The sequence below is a fragment of the Lemur catta genome, chromosome 11 (genome assembly GCF_020740605.2).
Source record: "Lemur catta isolate mLemCat1 chromosome 11, mLemCat1.pri, whole genome shotgun sequence".
Lineage (NCBI taxonomy): Eukaryota > Metazoa > Chordata > Mammalia > Primates > Lemuridae > Lemur > Lemur catta.
In genome coordinates this window covers 69853055-69864889 of record NC_059138.1, presented here as the reverse complement: position 1 = coordinate 69864889, position 11835 = coordinate 69853055, and the positions used below count along the sequence as shown (strand labels likewise).

General features: G+C 38.8%; 1 protein-coding gene across 1 annotated transcript; it reads left to right on the top strand.

Annotated features, from left to right (window-relative positions):
* Positions 1-3881: 3881 nt before the first annotated feature.
* TOMM7 (translocase of outer mitochondrial membrane 7) lies at positions 3882-11835 on the top strand. The gene is made up of 3 exons (XM_045564552.1): positions 3882-4065; positions 7340-7388; positions 11604-11835. Exons 1-3 carry the CDS (start codon positions 3963-3965, stop codon positions 11617-11619), a joined length of 168 nt encoding a protein of 55 aa, XP_045420508.1. The 5' UTR covers positions 3882-3962; the 3' UTR covers positions 11620-11835.

Sequence of the window (11835 nt, the reverse complement as noted above, 5' to 3'; positions counted from 1 at the left end):
GGGCTGCCACAACAGAATACCAAAGATTGGGTGGCTTATACACCAAAAATTAATTTTCTCACAGTTCTGGAGGCTCCAAGTCCAAGATCAAGGTGCTGGCAGAGTTGGTTTCTGCTGAGGCCTCTCTTCCTGGCTTGTAGGTGGCCACTTTCTGGTTGTGTCCTCAGATGGCCCTTCCTTGCATGTGGGAAGAGAGAGAGCTCTCTGGTGTCACTTCCTCTTCTTATAAGGATACAATCCCCATTGGATTAGGGCCCTACTCTCATGACTCATTTTCCCTTAATTACCTACCTAAGAGCCTTATCTCCAAATACAGTCACATTGGGGGTTAGGGCTTCAATATATGAATTTTGAGAGGGATACACTTCAGTCTACAATAGGTAGTCACTCTCTTCCCATTTTACAGATGTGGAAACAGATATTCAAAGGATTTGTTCCTGTTCTGTGAAGCCTGGCTGTGCAGTCAGAAATATCCAACACTCATATATCCATGGGTTTCTTTCTTTCTTATAATCTAAACAGCTCAACCATTTAATCCTCTCTAGAAGTATTTTTTCTAATAAAATAGAGCCAGTAGCATCTTTTCCTTGAATAGTGCTGGTGAAACCCTGACAGTCGATTTATTTTCACCCTGGATTTCTCACCTTTATGCCTTCACATCTCTTTTTCTATTTTATAATTATCTGAGATCATGGGCTATACTGTCATTAACTAGTTCTACTCTTCTCTACATCAGAGAACTGCAACCACGTCACAGCCATGTCAAAGTCATGTCACAGCCAGACTTACCAACTTAGGAACATTTCTGGGGAGTGGAAGGTTTCTCAGCATCCAGCAAACTCTAGGGTGGGATTATCTTGTTGCCCTCTCACCAGAAAGCATGTTATTCTCCATCCTCATGCTTTGATATCATCATAACTCAATATTCTCTGCCTCATGACTTCTGCCTACTTGTGGCTTCTATTGCTTCATGTCTTCTCTTCTAATAAGCTTCAATTAAACTGTTATTTCTTTCTGTCTTGAATATGAATCTCACTTAGAGAGGATCTGATTTGTTCAGACAGCCAGCATCCCTGAAGGTCACTGAGCCAGCTTTTGGTCTAATCGTATGTGTCACTCCAGTAGTAAAAACAGTTCTCTTATCTACCACAGCTCTAGGAAGATACTCTTTGAGACCATACAAAGGTTTCCCTTCTGGTTCTATGCTTACTTCTTACCCATAGGGCAATATAGTGTGTGGTTAACATTGAGGTTCTGCAGAAAGACTGCCTGGGTTTAGACCCTGTTTCTACCTCATGACCTTGGGCAAAAAAATTGACTTTACTTCCTCGTGCCTCAGTTTCCTCATCTATAAAATGATAATAATACAGTCCCTACTTCACAGGCTTGTGAAGATTCAATGAGTTAATGCATGTGAGCACTGAGCACAGTGCATGTATGTACTAGTAAGCACCCTGTATTAATAATCATTTATAATTGGTCACCTAAGTGTTCTTGCCTACCAGGAAGGAGAATGGCAGTTCTTACACTAAGGATATTTCTAACTGTAAATTTACAAATAAGTGTTTTAGATATTCATTTTGTGGAAGACTAAGTAGCATGATCAACCAAGACTTAATAATGTCTGATGAAATTCATTTACCAATTCCACAGGTGTTACATACATAGTCATTGGGGATATAAAATTAGTGAGACTGTGTCTCTGCCTGTAGTCCTCTTGGGGAGATAGTCAAGTAGATAAATAATGACAAGCCAGCTTGAGACAGTAGCAGGAATAAGATAGCATGGGGCTACCAAGGATCAAGGGCTCAAATCGAGATTTTATCCTGGAAAAGATCTTGACCAGACCTTAAAAAAGAAAGAGGTATGGGAAGGCATTTCTGGCAGAGTTAACAACAGAGATGAGAGACAGCATGGTGCCTTTGGGGACCATACAGGTTGTGCCATGGATCTTTTATCTTTTATCGTAAAGGCCATGGGGAGTCCTTGGAGGGTTTTATTTTGTTTTAAAATCTACCTTTTTTTCTGATGACAAAAGAAAAATGCTCATATGCTCATTATGAAAAACATTTAACATATTACAGATATGCATATGTGGAAAGTTATGATTTCCAATAATGCTCTCCCTTATCCCCTGAGATAATTATACAACTAAGAGTTTAGAGTATATTCTTCTAGCATTTTTTCTATGCACATACTAAAAAAATGGTGATTATTATTATTTATAAAATAGGAGAGGAACCTCTTATGTGTGTTTTTTAAAAATATCTTTTAATGATTTAGTACTGAAGTTTTAAAACCAGGATATTAAGTTTGGAGGGAAAACTGGAGGAGCCAAGGCTGAAGGAAAGGAGATAATCTCTGTCTTAACAGATAAAATTGCATTTCTGCACCTGTACACACTCAAGATCGTCCAAGTCCCATACTCTCTATGAACTTTTTCCTGATTGTCTCAGCTACAAGGCTAGCTCTTTCCTCCTTACTAATTTAATTTTGTTCATTGGTTCCACTAATTTAGCATTTTCTGGGTACTATCTTTTATCAATGACTATGATATTACTTAATACATATCTAACACTCTAAGATTTGCAAATACCTTTCATAAATATCAACTGCTATTTTTCACAACAATATTCTTGGAATTATACTTATTTTCAGAAAACTGAGATTTAGGGAGGTAGCCCTTGGTAACTCACTGGAGACTTCTGAAAAGGGGAGTGACATGAGCAGAACCGTGATTTAGAAGACTAATATTGACTACAGTGTGTAGAGTAGATAGTGAGGGTGGAGAGCAGAGGTAGGCAGGTCAGTTATCTTCCTGTTATTAACCATAATCTACTCTAGGTTACGAGGACCCGAATTAGGAGGATACATTGAGAGTAGAAGAGAGGTTTTCAACCTTTTTTCTTTCAACAAGAAATGTATTCAAGGAGCATAACATACCTCCAGCCATTACAATGTTGCCCTCATTCCAAATCCTATGTGTAGGAGTCACTGTAAAGCTGACTCTACATAACTCAGACTTCGTAGAGATCAAGGAGTGATGCTACTAACACAGTGAGTTGCACAAGCTCAAAACTGGGTAGTCATCCTTGACCACCTCTTTCAATTTTGCCATCCACGTTCATTTGACCGATAAGTCCTGCAGATTTTATCTTCTTGACTCTCAAATTCATTCCCTCTCTCCAGTTTGACTGCCATTGGCTCCTTCAAAAGTTCCTCGGTTCTTCCAAACAATGTTAGGTGTCTTTTGCCTGCCTATCATACTTTGTGTCTATCATACTTTGTGCATAACTTTATTGTGGGACTTAATACATACACTCACATTGCATCAGAATCATCTGTTTACTCACATATTTTCCACTCAACCATGACATTCTTAAGGGCAGTGCCAAAAAACCCCCACAAAAACTGGGGATGAAGAGAGGTTGATTAATGGGTACATATATACAGTTTGATGGAAGAAAGACTACCTAGTGTTTGGTAGATCAGTTTGATTTCGAGAAGCTAAATAACTTGTCTGAGATTACATAGCAAGTGAGAATAAGAGTCGGGACTAAACCCTAGCTAGTCCTTTTAAATTTATTTAACGTTCCTTCTGTATCAAGGAAGGCACACCCGGAGATGGACTTCAAAAAATGGGTAATGACTGTAAGAAGAGGGAGGGCGTTCCGGACGCAAGGAAATCCAAGAGCAGTGCTTCAGGCAGTAGCCAAGTGATTCCTAAAATGTGAGTAGGAAAGCAAACTACAGAGGCAAGCCAAATACGCATGCGCCTTCTACTGGCGACGCCGCGGAGGAGTGGGGCAGGTTAAGTGTGATGAATTACGACCTCTGGTGGCGACGCTCACGACACCTGCCGTAAAGGCCGTTGTGTGGCGCGTGCGCATTTCCTTTTCCTTGCGGATTTCGTACGCGGTTGCTGCTCTTGGGGGTCCTCACTGTGCCGCCCGGCCGTCGCCATGGTGAAACTGAGCAAAGAGGCCAAGCAGAGGTTGCAGCAGCTCTTCAAGGGCGGCCAGTTTGCCATCCGCTGGGGCTTTATTCCTCTCGTGATTTACCTAGGTCAGTGGGAGAAGAACCTAGGAAGAGACTGGAGGGAAGGCGGTGGTGGAGGCTGCGACTCCATTTTTGGCCTTCGGGGGCGGGAGAGAGATCCCGCCGCGCACGTCCTCTGAGGCTGTCTGGTCTAGTGGGGCCGATCTGATCTGAGTTCGAGTTCCCATTCTTTCCTTTTCTAGTTGGGTGGTCTTTAACAAGTCACATTGTCCCTTCTATTTTATTTTACATCTGTAAAATAGAGGTGAGACCTACTTTCCGCGATTGTAAGGGTTAGATGACCTCGTGTATGTGAAACTGTTTGGCACTAGGTGAGTTTTCAGGGTGTTTCTTCTCACCTCTCTAGGTGGGCCTAAGTGGAAAGAAACCTGTATTGGGAATTTAGACAACTCTTGGAGAGGCCACTGCCATGAAACATTATTGTAATAGTCATTGGATGCCTGTGCTTTCTCATCTGTACAATGAAAGGTTTGATTGATTACTGTTACTGGACCCATTTTATAGGTGAGAAGACTGAGCCATAGAGATGTTATGTTCCTTGCCCAAGGTCACTGTATCAAGTGAGGGCGCTATGGGCTCAGACAGGGGAGCATGAGGGACCGTAGCCTTAAACACCAACCTGTACTGCAAGGGTTTGTAAGTGCTCAGGCAAATATTTTCACCTAAGGTTGCACACTGGGAGCTTACTCTGTTTCTAACCCTGGGTAGTTTTTTGTTTTTAATCTTACTGCCCTACTCAGGCAATATGATGAAAAGGAAAGAGCATAGGTTTTTAGCCCCAGGTCTGTCAGTCTGAGCATATAGTTTGACATTTCTAAAACTCAGTTTCACACTTTAAAATCCTATAATTTTAACAAGGTGCTGCTTCCTATTTGTTTTAGGTGTCATGCATTGTGTAAAATAAAATACACTCTAGTCTTGACAGAGGCTTTCATTGTGCTTGATGTTCTCCAGGCAACTGGAGTTCCTGTTTCCCCCTGGGTTGCAAGCCAGCTGTGATAACCTGGAGATACTTCAGTATATAGGACTTAAAAAGATCTTTTTCCTCCCTTATTGTGAATGCAATTTTTTAAAAAAAGCATTACTTTTCCAGATTTTAGGACTTTGTATAGGTATCAAGGATTAGAGCAAATAATTGTCATAGCCACTCCTACAGCCTGTATTGTCCCTCACCTATTCCTTGCAGCACCCCTCTGCTCGTTCCCCCAGGCTTTCACTTGAATGATAGAAGGGCCCAGTGTGGCTAGTCAAACACTGGCACTAGCTCTCCTATTCTCCTTTGTGTATCTTCTTTTTTCACTGCGTGTGCAGGGTCCTGTTTTAGCCTGCTCTTGCTTTTTTTGTCACTGTGATTTCTTTGCTGCTCTGTAAGTCTTTTCATCTATCTTTCCCTCTTCCTTTTTTGAAATTCCTCCTCCCTCTACTGCTAGAGAACCAGCTGGTTGCTATAATCTGTGTGCCAAGCAAGAGGCTTCTGTCTGGAGAGTGGATAATGCTTTCCTTTTCCACACTACGGTTTTAGTTTCCTTTTTTTTTCCTGCACACTGGCTGTATTCCGTTCCTAGGACTGCCATTATGGTGATTTTTCACCGTAGCATCCAATTCAGATTGTTTGAAATTGATATTGTGGCTATCTTTCCAGTACTTTGTTTATCATTGTCTTTTTTCCTATGCTGTATATTTAATCTTATGTCTGAACCAGTTCCTACATTGTTCTTTTACTTCCTTCATCTGAGCTCGTACTAAAACTTACAACTGCAGATTGGACTTCTTGTGTAATTCAGGTTCAAACACCTTTTAGGGCTTCAGGGAGTTATTGCTATAAAATATGACAGTGACGGGATGATAAAGAATCTGTCTGGGTATTCACCAACTAAAAGGTTTTACTGAGTCACCTGTTAGAAGATAATTCTCCATGGTCTCACATTCTGTAAATCTTGTGAGCAGAGGCTCTGAGGACCCTTTGTTCCATATTATCTTTTGAGGATGTTTGAGAACAAACAGCCTTGGAAAATAGTACCTCCCTCCTGAGCAAAGGGGAGACACGCTTAGAGTTCATTATAAAAGATTCTGGTTCCCTAAACTCAGGCTTCATCTTTTGTAAAGCAATCTATCACATATGCAGGTGTCATCTGGCCCTTTTTGCATGGAAATTGGGGCTTGAGGAACTGAAGCAAAATTGGCGGTACTCTGACTACAGCTATTGCTGGGAGTAATAAACTGTGCTCTGTCTCTGAGTTTGACTCAGAGTGTTATCTTCTACCAACATATGTGAAATGGACAGGCTAGTTTGTTGTCTTGAAAATAGGGTAAAATTTCAGACCCCTCATAGTTCTTGACACTGTAATTTTAATCAGTTATTTCAGCCAATTAACATATATGTCATCAAGTTAATTTATAAATATTTTAAATGGCGAAAAGTTTATTTAACCATACTTGTAATAGAGTTGATTTAATTAGGTTGTTAAATAATAACTATTGAATGATTTTCCCCTACCCCATCACTGGTCTTTGTTTTTAAAAAAGTTTAGTTTACTTTTTTGTTGTGTTTTCTTTTTTTTTTTTTTTTTTTTTTTTTGAGACAGAGTCTCACTCTGTTGCCTGGGCTAGAGTGATGTGACATCAGCCTAGCTCACGGCAACCTCAGACTCATGGGCTCAAGTGATCCTCCTGTGACAGTCTCCCAAGTAGCTGGGACTTCAGGGGTGCACCACTACGCCTGGCTAATTTTTTCTATTTTTTTTTTTTTTTTTTTTAGTTGCCCAGCTAATTTTTTTGTTTTCTACTTTTAGTAGAGACAGAGTCTCACTCTTGTTCAGGCTGGTCCCGACCTCCTGAGGTCAAGTGATCCTCCCGCCTTAGCCTCCCAGAGTGCTAGGATTACAGGCATGAAGCCACGGTGCCCAGCCTAGTTTACTTTTTAAAATTGTTTTGCTCTTCGTAGTCTTTCATCCAGTAAAATTTGGGAGTTGTGATATCTTATTTCTGGGTAATGACTAATAATGAAAGATAGAGCATGCTAAGGGCTGCTATGCTAATTGTGTATGTAATAGGAATAAGATAGCTTGTCCTTCCTACTGATTATTCCTGGATGTAGTTTCATAGTCTAGTGAAGATTTGAGACTGTTCTGTAGTGCAGGTAAATCTAGATAGTGCTGGTAGATCTGGATATCATTCTAGCTATCCTAGGTTGAATTAAAAAGAAGTCTTGATTGTAAATTTTTTGTCTGCTGAGATTTTAATTAATATATTTTTACTTTTTTCCTCTTTTCCCCTTCAGGATTTAAGAGGGGTGCAGATCCTGGAATGCCTGAACCAACTGTTTTGAGGTACTGCTCTTACAGATAAATATTTCAGGGCACATGTTCATAAGGTAGTACTGGGTCACTGTGGCATAATAGAGTAGCAGTAGGCATTGAAATGGAGCCTTACCAGCCAGTATAGTTTAGGGCTGTTGGAAAACTGCAACAGTTTGCAGATCAGTCTAGTTGTGTTGTTAAGTAACTGTTTTCTCTCTCCCTCCTAATTTTTATTTACATGTTATAAGTAATGAAGCATATTGTAAGAGACAATGAATTAATTTAGCATCCTACCACTTTAAAAGGTGAACTGTTTTTAATTTCCTATATTCTCATCTTATCCTTATTCAGATGAATACAACCTTTGTATCATTCTACCAAGGGTACGTAGGATTTTGTTTTCCTCACCTAGAATTTGAGTTGTCCCATATACTTTCCAGTTGTGGATTACTTAGGTTTTTCAGTTTTTCAGTATTATACATAATGGTATAATTAACATGTATATGCACATAGTTTTTATGGATTTTATTTCCTTATGATAAATTCTCATGGAATTAATAAGTCAAAGTATATGAACATTTATGGCTCTGATTGTCAAATTCCTGTCTCAGAAACAATCTTGCTGGTGTTGAATAAGCACTTGTGAAAACTTCACACACACACAGTATACATATTAAAATACATATGTATGCATACATATGTGTATACTTGTGAAAACTATACATACGTGTATATGTGTGTATATATATAAAAAGACATAATCCCAAGCAAACATGTTTGCTCTGGAGGAAGGACTGATACTCGTGGCACTGTGCTGACCATGACCTCTGCACACTAGTGTGTGGGTTATCAGTTTGACCCTTTGTCTTCCAGACATCTCTTGTGGGTTGCCCTAACAGACTTTTTACTGGCTATTTTAAGGCTTCAGTTTCTTCAAAGTCCTACCCTAAGCTACTTTTTTCTAGAATGGGCAGAAAATAATGATAATAATATTATTCACTATATTCACTGTCACCTACAACATGTCAGCCACAGGTGCTTTTTATGCAGTGACTCTAATTGTCACTTCAGTCCTTCAGAGCAGGTGGCGTAGTCAGTAGGTGGTGGTGTATGTCTATCTCCAAAGCCCGCACTGTTTCCACTGGGTCACATGGCCTTCCCCAGGTAATCTTACCTCTTACTTTACTTAGCACAGGGCCATCTGATGTGAATTTCCTCCACCCCCTCTGCCTCGCTGGTCTCTTTCAGAGGAAGGGCTTTCTTTCCTTAGAGGGTACCACCATAGATGTCCTCAACATGTATACTTCTGCAGCTGTTGTTTTCGTTGATAAAGTTCTTAAACAAATAGTCTTCACTCATTGCTTTCTGCACTTTCCTCTCTTCCTTTAACCCATTATGGCATGACTTCTTAAAATTGCTTTCAGAGATTCTCACTAAGCTCCTTTTTTCTTATTCCTTAACTCTGAACTGTCAGTTTCCTTTTCTGTATAATGGAGATTAAGGTAATGTATCTGCTACTTACTAGTTGAGTGACCTTAGATCAGCTATTTCCTTAATGAAACATTACCTTAGGAAACATTTTCACAGATAGGACTGTTGGGTCAAACTGTGTAAACATTTGCCAAGCAATGGAAATAAATTTTCATCAAATACCTTTGCCCAATAAGCCGTTAACCTTCCTTAAGCTATCATTTCCTCTTTGAATTGGGCATGATAATACCTACTTTGTAAGGTTGCCATGAGGATTAAATAAGAATATTCAATAATAGTAATTCAGTAATGTTTAATATATATGTAAAGTATTATCAAAGCATGTCAAGTAGTAGTATGTGATCAACAAACTGTTAATGGTATTTTTTAATCTTCTCTATGTCATATCCTTTATCACCATTTTCTTCTGTGAGAACAATGCTCTAGCCACCTGATACTGCATGCTAAATCCTGGAATAAACTGTGTATTTTTAAAGCCTTTGTCCATATGTTTGTGTTCCTTCAGCCTGGAATGTTCTTTCCATTTAGTTTCTGCTGTTGAAAACCTGCTTCTAGAAAAGCCCAATTGTGAGGGAAGGGGCAAAAACCTACCTAATAGGTACAGTGAACACTATTTGGGTGATGGGCACACAGCTGGGACCCAAGTATTACAAAAGTGATCCATGTTAACTTAAAATATTTGTACCCCTTTAATATTTTGAAATTAAAAAAAAAATTTTGCCTTAAAAACAGAAACAAACAAAAGGGCTAGTTAAACTGACAAAAACTAAAAAGCCCAATCTCAAATGTCACCTCTTCCCTGAATCTCTCCCTCCTAGCTGAAACCACTCCCTTTTTTGTGTTCCCTTAGTATTTTTTGGGGTCTGTCATTTTCTGCCTTGTGTTATGCTTGTTGCTTATTTATATTATATTTTGTCCTGTAAACACCTAAAGTAGCTGCTCAACAAGTGCTGAACTAACTTAATTAAATGGCCCCTACCTCTGGTTGGTCTTTTGGACGGGAATCGGTATAGTGTTGCATCTTGTACAGTTTTTAGACTGGACCTGCATGCTGGAAAATAACATTTTTTGTGCCTTGGGTGATCTAAGATACAAAGGTGGGGACAGAATGTGTCCTTCTGTTGTGCTTTTTTTAAAGCTTCATTTATCCCACCGACATTTGACCCTTCAAAGTTGCAGACCAGATGAAACACCTCCCCCGGCCCCCACCGCTTTATTTCTTCACCTTCTGGTCTTCTCAGAGCTTCTCTCCTTTCTGGTGCTGACTCTCAGTCTTTTCTGTCAAGATTAATATCTGGTTTCCTTCCAGAGGTATTTGTGTTTTAGGAAAGAATTGATTAGGTGTCTGCAAAGGGTTATCCAGTTACGAAATTTCACATACTGTGCTGCCTGCACTGGGGAGACTGACTAGAGGGTCTTCCTGGGTTGCCTGGTCTGTACTCTGAGTGGAACAGAATTGTATCTGCTGTGATTTTTACTAAGCAGAACATTTTTATTAATATAAAATGTATTGTTCATTAATATCAAGTCTATTATTTGTATATAAATTTGTTATTTATATAATACTTATGTAAATAATATAGTTAATGATATACTGGTTTGTTTCCCTTGCCAAGTTGTTGGATTCTTTGGAATTAGGACCACATTCATCTTAGTATCCTCTTTTAGCCAGGATGGCTCATTGTACATGGTGAGCAAACATTGGTTGACATGAATGCTGTATTCAGAATGCAGTAATTTAATAAGGGGCAGTATCTTAGTAAAACACTTAGGCAGAATATGTGAATACTAAGGCTAAGAGAATCATTATTCTCCTTAATAAGGCCAAGGAAGAGTTTCATTTCTCTTTATTTTAGATGTTCATTATCATTGAGGAAGAGATCTTAATAGAAGAAGACTTTATGTCCGTATCCTAATTGTATGCAAAATCCTTGGGGTTTAATGGAAGATTGTAATACACATTTGAAAATTAGAAATAGATGCATGTCGGCCTTTTTTCTAGGCACGGGGAAAATACTTTTTAAAAATAAACTTTTCAGAATTGTCAAATTGTCATTTTATAATACAATTTTATTTGACTGGGCTAGAAATCACATTTTTAATCAGTAGGATTTAGAACTGAGAAGCCTCTTCTCCTTCCTGTATCCTGTTGCTTAGAGCCAGCAAATGATTTGGGAGTTTGGGCTCCTTAGTAGCTGGAATGTTTGGGGTAAGAATTAGTTGAGGTGAAAATGGAGGCTAATTGATCCTAAGAATGTAATGGTTAAGAGCACTTACATCAGACCCCACTCTGGCCACTTCCTTATATGATATAATAACTATCTCAAAGCCTCAGTTTCTTCACTTTTAAAATAGGCAACATAAGTGAGAGTTGTGAACTTCCTGCACAGTGTTTAAGCCACAGAAAGCATTCAATAAATGTTATTGTAGTATTACTAATGTTGCATCTACTCATGAGATAGCTTTATTTTCTGGGTTCATAGTCTTTCCAGTTGATGAAAGTTATTAATCATTTATCTTTTGATTGACCTAATTTTATATATCAGTTACATTTTCCTTTTTGTTTATAATAGGTAAACTGTATTTCTTTAAATATAGTTCTATATGTTTGATATTTTTTGCTCAGTAAGATCGATCCGTCTCTTTGGTAGATGAACAAACCCAAACATAAATGTATAAGATCTAATTCTTACTATGTTTAGAGAGTTTTTATTTAGAGGTTTAATTTATTTCTCCTCTTCACAAACATTTTAGCCTACTTTGGGGATAAAAGGCTATTTGGTCATCTGGATTTGGAAGCAATCAGTGGACACAGGAACAACATGGAAGAGTATGTGCTTTGGCTGGGATAAGAGATGAGACATTGTTCAGACGGTCACCATTTGGATGGCACAGGGCTCTTCACAGATGCATCTGTGGCAGTGTGGAAGCTCTACTGACTTATTTATAATAGAATGTATTAAAATAAATATTTTTAACAACGTTA

Excerpts from the sequence above, each read along its gene's own strand:
- TOMM7 (XM_045564552.1), top strand. The coding sequence starts at position 3,963 with ATGGTGAAACTGAGCAAAGAGGCCAAGCAGAGGTTGCAGCAGCTCTTC. Across the intron at positions 4,066-7,339 it reads TCCTCTCGTGATTTACCTAG|GATTTAAGAGGGGTGCAGAT; the intron begins GTCAGTGGGAGA and ends TTTCCCCTTCAG.